We start from the raw sequence: 13,495 nt of genomic DNA on the forward strand, positions 1-13,495 counted from the left end.
TGTATACGTCTACAATTTTTCGTGTGCTCTCAGGGTAGGGTGTCCCTTATTTTCAGACTGAAAAGGTTTTATCTCTTACACAAAGATTTATTAGAATGCTTCTAAATCATGCTCATGCAAAATTTATTTGAATTAGAACATTCCTACCTGTGCCAAATGGAACACAAAATCATTGGAAAGTCAATCCCAGAATTGAAGCCACCCTGAATCTCACTTGCAAATTTCTCTGCCAGTGGATGAGGTAGCGGTTAGTAATTCTGCAGTTTTCAGTTGTTACATATGTGTATTCAAGTAGCTACTCCAGCCAGTGGCGTAACTAGGAATATGCTTTGGGAGGGGGGAAGGGATGGTGACCCCCTCCCCCCAGGCAACGGATGATAGGAAACAGTGAAGCAATGGTACCTTCCTAAAATCTGGGCACCTTCAATTCAACAAGAATTTTTTCCCCATCTTCTCGTCCAAGGCCACAGATTATTTTCTGATACCACAAGGTGTGATGTGAAGCTCACACACCTAAAATTAATAAATAATAATAAAATACCATGCAACTATATAGGTCACGGGTCTGGAAAAATTTTGAAAAATGGCATTCCTAGAAATACATTTCACATCATTTTGTCGCTAAACTTTTAGCTTTAAGCAGATTAGTTATTTTATGTCTAAACTAGGCAATAGTTTTGAACAATTCTTTTATTTCTCTGAGGCTTTGGGGGGTGGAGGAGAGAACTACATCTGTCCTTTCATCCCCCCCCATAGTTACTCCACAGACTCCAGCATATTTTATTAGGAATTGTCCGATGAAATGTACTATCACATGAGAGGCAGTTGCATGGCCAGGGGGGAGGTCCAGACCTCCCCCCCTCAACCCTGCAAAATGTAAAAACTAGGGATGGTCGGATGGGATTCCTCGGATCCAAATATCCGCGCATATACCCCTTCATCGGATACATCAGATCCAAAGTCATGGAAGACATCGGATCTGGATCCGAAATTTTAAATAATAGCTTCAGTGAATGCAATGCCCATAAGGGTGGAAAGAGGTCCGATTCTCTCTTCAAATGTGCCGTCGCATGTGATTCTTGTCCTATTCATGAACCATTTTGTTTGAAAGCTCTCGCAAAGGTTATGTAGCAGAATTTCAGCCGTGGAAAATAAAAAAAGGCAAAATACGTCTGGCACATAGCGTGACTCTTCCCAAGAGATTGAGAAGAGCTCCCCCGGCTTCGCTTTGAAGGCAATGACGTCACTGAAGCAAGATCTGACTTGTTCGTCCTCGACTCCCTCATTTGTAGCCTCGTTACTTGAAATACGGAGGGAGCATGCTCCTTCCCCTCCAGTAGTGTCCAGTTTTGACATATAATAACTCCATCTGTTTAAAGTTAAATTTTTTGTGGCAAAATGACGTAAAACATATTTCCAAGCTAGTCATTTTTCAAAAATTTTCGCGGACACCTCGTTACCTCGGGGGGACAGGTCGCCACCCCAGGTCATCCCATCCTTCCTATTTATTACACTGTAAACATGAAAGCACACACACCGGAAGGATGTACATGCATCAAAGCAAGGACAGAAAGAACAACGTATTAATACATATTACTGCAATGGCTAAGATATTCAAATACAGTGGAACCTCGTTAAAGTGAGTACGGGCTATTGCAAGACCCCCGCCATCACGAGAGATAGCCGAGGCACCGAAGCATGTAAAAAAATTTCGTTTTTAAGAGGCCCTTTTGGTGTTGGCACTCGCCATAGCGAGAGTTTCCATCACCGGAATGCCTTCACCAAGAGTCTCCAATCTCTGTCATATCTGGCAATCTGTTAGAAATGAAGTTAACATGGAGTGCTCAGTCTCAAATTCATGTAGTAAACTGTCGTTCGATTAATAAGGAGTTTATTTCGGTGAAAATATTGTGGCTTTAACATTCGCAAATGCTTGATCTTCTTTTGTTCATCGGGTGGCAGAAAGCAGTTGGCAGCACGTCCGTAAGTTGTGTGAATAGAGAGCATTTGAAGGTAGACACCATGGCCAAAAAACTCCAAACACGTGCACCCAAGAAAATGAAAATAATAGTAGCACGGGAGTGGTGTAGTTAATTTATCTTCCGATTTTCTTTTCACAATTAAAAAAAACAAAAGCACCTGAGGAATGTAGAAAATAAAGAGTTAGAAGGAGCTTTGTTTGGGTGGTTTTGCCCACTTCAATCTGCGGGAACTTCTGAGAGAGGGGCTATGCCTAAGCCTAAAGTGGAGTATTTCAGGGATAGATTGTGAATCGAGAGCTTCAAGAGTTCGGAAGGTTGGTTATACTAATTCAAAGCACCTAAGCGTTATCTCCCGTCATATTTGCTGGTGATGCCTGCGGTGTAAACCCGAAGTTTTGGAAGAAAGGACTCTGATCCTAAGTATCTTAAGAAGTATTCCCCGCGTGATATAACATAGACGAAACAGAACTCTTTTATAACCTTTTCCCCGACAAAACCCTTGCGGTACAAGGTATTTCTTGCAATGATGCTTCTAGAGGCAGATAGTGCACCTTAGCGATGGTGTAGGATTTACGCTACAATGATACTCAGGGTGTTGAGCGTGAATTGTCCGGATGGACATATTTATTCTCTGTTGCAGACAATATAATAGTCTAATAATAGTGTAATAGTAAGATTTTTATTCAGTACGGCACTTATAAATTGTTTGAATAGTTAGTTATTGTTTAAGTAAGGAAATTTAGTGATGCAAAAACACACCACCTTTCGTCTGGATTTATGCTTATGTTTATCAGATAGAAATTCCTCTGTTGCCGCACCACTCCTGTTCATGTATAACTGTTTGCAATAGGTATATTGGCTATTATTTTCTCCACCTCCGGTAAAGCAACAATTCGTTATAGCGAGTGTTTATTGGTGCACCGTGGGGTCTCGTTATATCGAGGTTGCACTGTACTTATTGTCATTAAATTTGAGATTATAATTCAACAAAACCCTTTACTTAGTACCCTATTTTTCAAAAGTTTTCCCCCTGAATTTGGACCTCCCTCACCCCCTTGAAACTGAAATTCCTGGCTACCCCACTGATCGATGAGAGGTGTGTTTAAAGGCTGGGAAACTAGAAAAAATAGCCATAAAACATAAAAGTGATGTAAGATGTTATGTTTTTTAGCATTTTGTACTGTTAGGAAGATAAGACTAATGACTGGCAAACGGATTTACTGTTAATTTTGAGGTTGTATTCTTTTTGATTAAACAAGCATGTATTCATAGAACATTGTCCATCGAAATTAATTCTCAAATAATTCGGTCGCTGAATGCTGCGATCAAGCATCACGTGCATTTTAGCTTTTTGTTAAGTCATTGTGTACACAGCGTGGGTATAACATTGCTTAGAAGTTCACCAGAATTTTGAACTGTCACCAGAGAACTTTCAAAGGTTGCATGGTTGCATCAGAGTGAATAAGAGCTTTGCAATATTTCTGCAATATGCAATGATGACAGTAACCGATGGAGTTTGCAGTTACATCACTGTAGCATTGTGGCTATGAGATCTGCTACTGAAGAGGTAACTTTCTTGAGTAAAATATGAATTATGGTTGCAGTAGCATTAGAGTTCGTGTCTCATAAAATCAATTTAGCTTATTTCAAATTAATTCTATTCCAATGAATTTTCAAAAAGGAGAGATTTCTACTAATCCTTTTCTGAATTCAATGGAGTCATTTGCACAGATTGTGTACTTTACGGGTGAGATAAGCTTGCCTTGATAGATAGCAGGGTTGGTCGGTTGCTTTTATCTCTTATTCTAGCTATGTGAGTGTGTAAGTTTTATCAGTGTGACTGACTTCATTTCAATATTTATCCTTTGTTTTCGAAATGGTATCTTGTATTTTGTAAATGGATGAGGGAGGACATAAGCAGATAAGAATCCATTTAGAGTATTCTTGAGTGAATTTCCCATATGTCCATTAGAAGTCATGCCTTTCATGTGTAAAACACTTATTGATTTTTATCTCATTTCCTCAGAAGTAGGTTTTGCCATTAAGAAAAATGGTGTGAGTGCTATGGGAATTTTCTTTAGGTAACAAAAGAAAGTGATAGATTTAGATAGTGTGGGAATGTGCTCAGTTAGTTGGGTCATCATCCACCTAGTGGATTGTAGTCTTTGCCATGGAGGAAAGAAGTTCATTAATCACTATTAGGACCTATAATGTGAGTAAATACCCTGATTGTTTGTAATATCTAACATCGATTTATTATTAAATTGTTGAAGTTGCACCTATGTTTCGAATTTTTATTGCAAATTTTTAAATAAATGCTACTTTTGTGGATATTTACCAGTTATTCAGTTGCGGTAGGTGGTGGCTAAGCATTTTTACTTATCCTGGTGACTTTACTCCAATACTGTGCATACATATTTCAATAATTTAGCATAAATATAACATGAGGAATTTTCTTCATGCCACATCTCTTTATTTCGACAAACGTCTGCATTCAGTGTGAGATTATGTTCTCCCAGAATGCATAACTAACTCCTTGCTATCGCATTTGTGTTATGTTTTTCCTTGTGAACGTGATTGATCCCAAAAATTAAAATCTATCAGCTTATCCTCACTCTTAATTTTCTTATTGGACTATATTGCTTATAACCACCTCATCAATTTGTTTGTGTGTGCTTAATGAGATGTTATCTCTACCCATCTAAACTTTAATGGTACATTACGTAAACATATGACAGTGTAAAGACTGGGTAGTGAAGTGAAAATGCAACAGCAGGAAATTTGAAAGTAAGTAAGTTAAATCAGCATAAAAATGCAATGGAAGTGAAAGGGAAAATTGCACCTCAGTACATCCTGTGCCATATTACCTCTTCTACGCATCTACTTTTCATAAAGAGGCATGTAAGCTGTGCTAGGACCATGGTCTCTTTCATTCTCTACTTTTTTATTAACACCTGGGGAATTAATTGCCCACCTCATCTCAATTTCAGGAGAGGCACCCGGGAAATGTACACCATAACGGTTCTTTGGAAAGGCGTGATTTAAGTAGCAGCAGTGGGAAGTCAGTTGAAGATGATCAATCTGAATCCATTCCCAGCAATACTGAATCAACAGAAGCAGCCGACCAGAATGAACCATCCTCGTCTTCTGTGCCCCCACCTCCTCCTCCGGTAAAAAAATAAGCTTTAAATACTTTGAATTTCCTTTTGGTTCACTTAAAGGGGACCCCATTGAACACCAAAGGTTGCTTTCTTGATTAGAAATGTGTACCTAAATAAAAATGCTGAGGAATGGTAATGAGGTAGGCTTGAGTATGCCAACCTCATCAGTTTCACCAATGAATTTTGAGCTTTATTTTATGTTTTCAATGGATTGAGTTTGAACTCATGACTTAAAATGCACCAGAGCTTTTGTATTTTATAGTGTGTAAGATGTTTAATCCTTCAATTGCGTGTCCATTTTAGTGAGATGTACGAAGACAGATGAGGCTGTTATGAGTTGTTCAGATTTTTCATTATTTTAAGTACCTCTGATTTCTGGCTTTTTTCCACCTACCACAGCACCGTTGTCCTCGTCCTTTTTCTATTCCATGTTCCTATCCCTTTCTTTCCTTACCTTTGAATTTATATGTATGTTTGCGCTTAAGGCGCCGTGTGAATGAATGAAGTAGTGTATCGGCCATATTGGCTTATTTCACTTGGGCTCTGCGTGCCCCGAAACGCGTGTTCCTGTCTCTTTCCTGCTATCGTGTGAGTGTGTACCTTTCCTTTCATCCTTGTGTCCTCGTCCATTCCTTCCCCTGGTGAGTGGTGAGCTGCCCCAGTGCCATCTATTGGTTACTCTCGTGGGCCACAGCAAAGGGAGTTTTCTGTGTATAAACCCCCGCCGAAATCATGGTAAATCTAAGCGTCCTGGTAGCGCAACTGGTAGAGCACCTGGCCGGCAACCAGGAGGTTCTGGGTTCGAGTCCCAGTCAGGCCGCATTTTTACCCTCTGATTTCTGGCTTTTTTCCACCTACCACAGCACCGTTGTCCTCGTCCTTTTTCTATTCCATGTTCCTATCCCTTTCTTTCCTTACCTTTGAATTTATATGTATGATTTTATTTAACTGTGTATTAAAGTTTTTCCCAGACATAAATGCATGTTTGGGCCTTAAAACCATGGAAGAATTATGGGGGTTGAATATTATTTTTTATGGAAAAAAGTGCAATACATCGACTACTATTGTATTACATTTGGCATGTAAATTCACTAATGACAGTTTTATTATTTCTAACAATATCCAGTATGTCAGCCCATTGGCAGTAAAAGGGTTAAAATATCAGTTTTAGAAACCTTGCTAGCTCTGAAGTATGGAGCATATTTAATTTGAGTGTTATAAATATCTCTTGACATATTTACACCTTTGAAAAATCCAACTTAACGTTTGTATAATTTTTGGGCAAGTGCAACATTAAGTGTTGCAATCTGGTATGAATCTGTGCAGAGTTGAAGTTACTTTTAGTAGTGGCCTTTCACTCTCTTATATCTGATTCAATTTTTCAGATGCCATCTTTGGAGAATACAAATGGGAAGATAGGAAGGATAAATTCATCTCCATCATTTCCACTACCAGCAGCTAATAAGCAGACAAGTTATGTGAGAGTACATTCTTTGGAATCAGCTTCCCCAAATTCACCAAAGTCGCCTTTCTTTGCAAATGAGAACAACATTCAAATTATAAAAAGTGAGAAATCAGCTCAATTGAGTCAGAAACAGGCGCCAGCTCACCAATCGAAAGCACCTGTTTCAGTGACTATCAGTGAGTACCCATCTTCCAGTGTCAGAAGAGCACAGCCAACCAGGTTTGACTTTTTACCAGCAAACAAAACGAGTGTGAAAAATTCTATGGATACAAGCAAGGATTTGAAGCAGCCAAAAGACTGGAATAATGTCAGCAGTCAACTGCAGTCTGAACTCATACAAACACTATCTCGATCTAAACTGAAAGCTCAGACTGAAACACCAACGGATGACAAAAAGCAAAGTAGTAAAACATTTATTGTGGGGAATGATGATAGTAATAGGAGTTCCAAAGAAAACGGATGTGCTGGAATGGATTTTATGCCAGCAAAGCAAAATGGTGTGGTATCTCGTTATCTTAATCAAGTTAATGGCACAGAAAAGCCTTCATCAGAAACTCTACATCCCCGCAGCCCTTCAGGTATGACTTTTCAAAACACTGAAAAAATTCTCAATGCTTTAGCCAACAAAGTAACCATCAGGATACCAAACAACAGTGCCAATTCAGTAACTAAGGTATGTTAATTCCATTAATTTCAAAAAAATATTTCGTAGTAAGTTATATTCTATGATCATATTACATATATATGCAAATATTGAATGGTTTGATGAGCATAGTGAATTTAAAAAATTTATTGTTTGGCTGCTTGCAAGGTGAGGGGATTATGTCCATTCTGGTGGTCATTCTAATTGGTTTTTACAGCTATATTGAGCCAATTTTGTAAATCTTGTGTCAAATGTGTTTACCAAAGAAATGATTTTTTTCTCAGTGGAATGTTCATCCTGTCTTTTATCCCCTGAATCAAATGGAACTCATTTTTTTGCAATGAAAACTTTCAATGAGGTTGACGTTGCCTCTATCCTTGCGAATCAAATGGTAAGCCAATAAGAACCTTGAACGTTATGATCATTACCAACAGCAAAGGTAAACTTAAATCCAAAAAGAGTTCCAATGGTATCAGCAACCCAAACATTAACGGCTCCAGCATGATTAGCCTTCAAAACAGTACAATCTTTGATGATTTTCTCCACTGGTCTCCGAGGAGCCCATCTTTTTAAGGCATGAAGCCATGTCATTGCAAATATACTTTTGTACTATAACGGAGTGAGCTCCAAGCTAGTGATGGTTCAAATCCCTCGCAATGTTTGGGAGTTAAGTAGGTGTGTACCCTTAAAGGTGTAAATTTCCCTCTCCACTAAATTTTATTCCCTCTCCATAAATGGACCCAAAATATTTTTGGCTACAGACAATGCTGATGTATGAAAATATGAACACATATGACATTTAAAAAATATATATACCTTTGTGCTGCAAAACAGCATTAAAATTAACATCCCAAATGGATTATATTGAAGGATATATTCAGGTAGTCAGTAGCAGCTCTAGCGTGTGTCACATGGGTGGGCCTAACCTTGAGTTGACGTGGATAAATACAGAGGACAAAATATAGTTTAAAACATTTATTTATTGACCTTACACAAATGGCACCCCTTTCCTGGTGCGCAGCACAACAATAAAAATTGTCTCTAAGGCCTTAACGAATTTTTGAGAGTGCATTCATTTTATATTCACTTGAAAAACAGAACAGCAAAATTGATTCCACTGAGAAGAAAGCAAAAACCTGTGAAATATAAGTTAATTAATATGGACAAAACAAAATTGTTTAGCAAATTAACACAGTAGTTTTCCATATGCCTTTAACTGTAACTGTTGATTTTAATGTTATAATAATAGTTCAACTTTGGGCATTTTGAAATTCGTCTGTCTTATTTGGGTGGGCCAAAAAAATTTAGTTGGGCAGGGCCCAACCCGGCCCACCCCTAGTGCTGCCATTTCAGGTAGTGTATGTTTCTTTCGTTCTTAATTTTTTTACTCAAATTTCAGGTGAAATTACACAGCATTAGTACATTTGCACTGAATTGATGCATATAGTTGAATGAAATAAATTTAGTTTAATTTCTTAGGTTAAATGCTCTTATGGTTTTTCATTAACAAAATTCTACAATACCAAGGAAAAGGATTACTTATATATGGGTATAGCAGGTATGCATTGCAGTTCTGGGAATTGCAAATGGTTAATAAAGTTATATTTTTTATTATTTTTCTATTCTGCGTCATTTTGGGTGAACAACTTGGCAAAGAATAAGGGGCTGCATTATTCTAATGGAAATACAGATGAGTGAGAGAACAAGAAGCTCTTTGAAAAATTTACATATTCAAAACTCGTATTATCTTGTGCGATGTCATCAGTGAACTGAAATTACTGATTTAGGACATTTAGACATAATGGCATTGTAATTACTGATTTAGGCTTATATAAATAATGGCCCGATGTTGAAAGATCTTTTTTTTAATGATTAACTAATGCGCCTCAAAAATGTACATTGAACCTAGCTTTTAAACTTTGAAGGAACTGGCTAAATAAAGTGCAAATTCAAGGAAGTGTAAAATAGGGAAGTGTTGTCCATGTGATGCAATTGGCAGACTCAAATGAAATTAGTCTATATATGTGGGAAACCTCTAAATAGGAGTAAAAATAAAGGTTTTAACGTTTAAATTGAGTTTTTGCATCTGTTATTTCAAATGAAAAACTAATTATTTTTTCCATTTTTATTTCAGCATCCTTGATCCACAAGAAAGGTTTTACTGCTCAAACAACTGTACATATTATTAAATGGAAGTTAATTTTATTGCTAAGTGCTAATACACTGTGGAAAGAATACTTAATCCTATAACCTGCCAATGAGGTATACATTTTGTATGAGAAGTGAGGCATATTTAGTATATTCACAACAAAACAAAACTGATTAACCTATGTACCTGATGCACAAATGTCAGAGATGCGTTCTTGAAATTTTGTATAGAGGTAAACAAGAAAGAAATTATTGATTTTATGTAATTATGTATTGCTTTTAATAAATATTACTTTAAATAAGCTCAGAGGGAATTCCATTTATTTTAGTGATTCTGCACTTTCATAACAACTCTAATTTAATTTAATGTCATTTTTCTTCTAACTTTATGTAAATATTTTGCATTGCTTTTATCCATCTAGGATTCTTCGATTTTTTTACGGCAAGGTTTGTGGTTGAGCATGTCTCTGGGGAAGATGAATAGAAAAAGATGAAACTATGAATGATGCTGATTTTGAGGTAATATTGGAAATATGAAGTTTGCAAAATGCAGGATCATTTAGAATGCTAAAAGAAAGAGATTTTTAGGGCAAATATTATTTTCATTTGCACAGGATAAAACACAGAAATGGTCTCTATAAATATGAAGTGAAAGCAAGCTGCAAATATGCAATAAGGTTGCAATGAGCAGAATATCAAATCATAGAAAATTTTGATAATCCCTGAGAAGGAAAATCTTATTAGGTAGGTTGCCTCCGTATTTCATCTGAAGTCTTATTAAGCAGCAGATTTCCCCTGGATTTGATTTCAGTATATGAATCAATATTCCTAGATTTTGATAAATTCGGGCCCCACAGGGAAGGAAATATTTAAGATATAACCATTTCTATTAATAGAACTGGGGAGGCAAAAATGTTGCTATGTAAGGTAAGTGTGCATGTTAGATGTTTGATTTCTCATCCAAAGACCATTTTATAAAGATATTAAAGAAAGGAAGGACGATGATTGATGCCAATTTTTTGATGAGTGGAAGAAAAAACGTAAATGTTGTACAGTCATTGTTAGGGAAGGTGCTGAAACTATAAGTTCTGAGTTAAAATTACAAAAGGTGTCAATTTTGATATTGAAGTTGGGCTGTCCATGTTGCTATTCTGTTTTAAAGATGGTGGTAAATTCTTCGTGGACATCAGTTGTGATGGCTAATATTAAACTGTAGTGTGCATTAAAAAACAGTATTTTCAGTAAAAATTTTCAACTATAGGAAAGGATTCTCTTGTTTCAAGGAAGAAGGTACTCTGAGATAAAGCTTGGTGCTATTTCATATTTCTTTAACATTCCTTAACAAATGTGCTCCTCATAGAGAACCAAGGAGAGAATGTGATTTTTGCTGATGTATATGAAGTTCTTGTATTACCCCTTCAAGTTATGTAGCTTTGTAAATACTCTTAAGATTTTGCAAGAATATTATGTCATTTTAAAGCTTAGCTAACTACCCTCCTCAGTGAAACATTTTTCATCATAGTTTTTATAAATTGTATATTATCACTTCACGTTAGGGCCAACTGTAAAAATTTTATGGCCGTCATAAAATCTGGATTGTTAAATTTATTATTGAAGTGAATTTTTCAATTGAATTTCATACAAAGTGGAGTTGTTGAACGAAAAGTATATCTAACAAAGCTTTAACTGCTTGCCAAAATAAGCTTCTTGCCAAAAATCTCTTACCTAATCAGATGAATCAGGAAAACTTTTCTCCACTTGAGGATAAACAGAAGTTGCTACTGCAGCTATTTCTGTATAGAAGGATGGAAACAAGAGGTACCAATGGAGTGACTATGGGAGGGATGAGGATGAGGGGGTAGATCCCCCCCCCCAAAGCCTCAGTAAAATTTGAAAAATATTCTAAACTATTGTCTTGTTTCTACATTTAATAACTGAATCTGCTTAAATTTCGATCTTTAGGGCCAAAATGATGTAAACTGTATTTTCAGGCATGTAATATTTCAAAAATTGTCCCATAAACCCTGCCTTGGATGGGGGTTCGCCCTCCCCAGGCCATCCCACCCCCCCCCGAAAGCACATTCCTTGTTACGCCGCGGGGTATAATGATGTGCATTCTAAAGTGTCGCATAACAATAAAAGTTTCTTGCCCTTTTTAATTTCAACCACATGGCCCTTCTGTATTTCAACTGCACTTCTGTACTGGTGATTTCCACTCTGCAGTGTTTTTAGATGCCAGTTTTATGGCAAGGGATGAGTCACATTTTGTTAAATAAAAGCTTTTGGACTATGTCACTGCATCAATTTTTGGGTGGCCCTATATTTCCCGACCGATGCTAGTCGAAGGGATTCTTATAATCTCTTGAGAAAGGGACCAGCATCAGTCGGGAAACATTGGGGCAGCCCAAAAATTGATGCGGCGACACAGCCCAAAGTTTTTATTTTACATGACGAGTACCCGCAAAAGTTTTAACAAAGTCTCATTTTGTTCTCATCGCTGAAAAGCGGCTGTACTGGCAACACATCAATTTCCGATGAAGCTATTAGGGATGAATGAAGTGCTGTGTGCTAGATTGCATTATGGAATAGAGTGCCTTTCAGCTCCCACGAGCATAAAACATGTTAACTTCAAAATAAACAAGAAAATTCACACCGAAGAAAAGGGTGAAGTGACATCACTTTAGTGAGGTACCTTTTCAAAAGAAAATGTGAGAAGCATTTTGAGTTTAGATTTTAAATGCTGTAATATAGCTAAACTAATAATGGAATTTCATGATTTTTGAAATTATTACATCCTTTATAAGATTTTAAAAAATGTACATGTTTATTACCAAAATTATTCATTTTGAAATCCGGAATCTGACGCCGATTGTGTAGGTGTAGGCCATGGGTCGACAACATTTTGGGACTGAAGAGCCTAAAGTTATGCAACCAGCCGCGCAGCTACATTTCGACAGAGCTTTAATTTGACTGCCGGCAATGTATATATTAAAGGGACGCTTATGAGTGGCGCAGCGAGGGGGGGTATTGGGGGGGTAAAACCCCTCCCAGAGCTCAGAGAAATTTTTAAGTTTAATCCATTTCACTTAATTAGATTAATATTACTTATAGAATAATGTAAGGATTATAAAAATATACCTCAGAAGGCCGTAAAACTCACCATTTTGAACCATTTATCTTAAAAATTTTCTGGGGGAGAGGCCCGCACCTCCAGCTTCCCCTGGCGGGTATTCCATAGCCCCTAACTCCCCAGTATTAGTTGTGCCTGAACCCCCCCCCCCCCCCCCAGCCTTAATTCCTCGCTGCGCCCTTGACGCTTATAACCTCTCTCCGGCCTACACCCATCCTGTTTGCAATATTTTTTGAGTTTTGAAAATAAAATAATATAATTATTATTTTTGTGCTTGGAACTGGAAGGCCGCAATTTGAAATCGAAAGAGTCGCAAGTTGCCGACCCCTACGGTAGGCGAACCTTGCGAAAGAAAGTGTGCGCTGATTGGCGCCTGCTGTGACGTCATTTCTTTCTGTTGAACAGATGGGGGTGCGGCCGTTTTGAGCCGTGGCCACGCGTGGTAACGATAAGAGAAATGGCATCATTGGCAAAGAGGTAAATTTTTCGCTAGCAGGTGACTCTATTTATTTAAGAATTATATTATTAGCTTGATTGCCTCAATTTCTGTAGAATAATTGCGTATTATCAAACAAGGATACATATTCTCAATAAGTATGGAACAAAACGCCAAAAAAAAACATATATATTAAATAATTTAAAACATACACCTCATTGCAGCTGATTCTACTTCAATGGGTAAACGTGAGCTCTTAACAACAATGATTGGATCACTATAGTCTTTACCATTTTATTTATTTGTTCCCGAGGCTTTACAGGGAATGTACAGAACACGTCATATTTCAAAGGATATGAAGAGAACAATGAAAAACATATTTACACAGAACTACTAAATTAATCATCAACTTTATAAAGATTTTTCTCAAGGAGAAAGTTATGCAATAGTCTTTTGAAGGCATTCTAAGTTAATGCGCAGTCACGCAAACTTCTGGTCCATTCAATTTGTCCCACAACCTCTCTCGAGGA

At 37.3% G+C, this 13,495-nt stretch overlaps 1 protein-coding gene across 3 annotated transcripts in view; it reads left to right on the plus strand.

Moving 5' to 3' along the window:
* The window catches only part of LOC124162171, a 163,266-nt gene extending 153,560 nt beyond the window's left edge, over positions 1 to 9,706 (plus strand). For all 3 annotated transcript variants that reach the window (XM_046538596.1, XM_046538598.1, XM_046538597.1), the window contains 3 exons: positions 4,973 to 5,152; positions 6,529 to 7,281; positions 9,386 to 9,706. In XM_046538596.1, coding sequence (XP_046394552.1) covers positions 4,973 to 5,152; positions 6,529 to 7,281; positions 9,386 to 9,394 — 942 coding nt within the window. In that variant the 3' untranslated portion in view covers positions 9,395 to 9,706. The remainder of the gene's footprint in view (positions 1 to 4,972; positions 5,153 to 6,528; positions 7,282 to 9,385) is intronic.
* The last annotated feature ends 3,789 nt before the right edge of the window (positions 9,707 to 13,495 follow it).

Source organism: Ischnura elegans, chromosome 7 (genome assembly GCF_921293095.1).
Source record: "Ischnura elegans chromosome 7, ioIscEleg1.1, whole genome shotgun sequence".
Classification (NCBI taxonomy): Eukaryota; Metazoa; Arthropoda; class Insecta; order Odonata; family Coenagrionidae; genus Ischnura; species Ischnura elegans.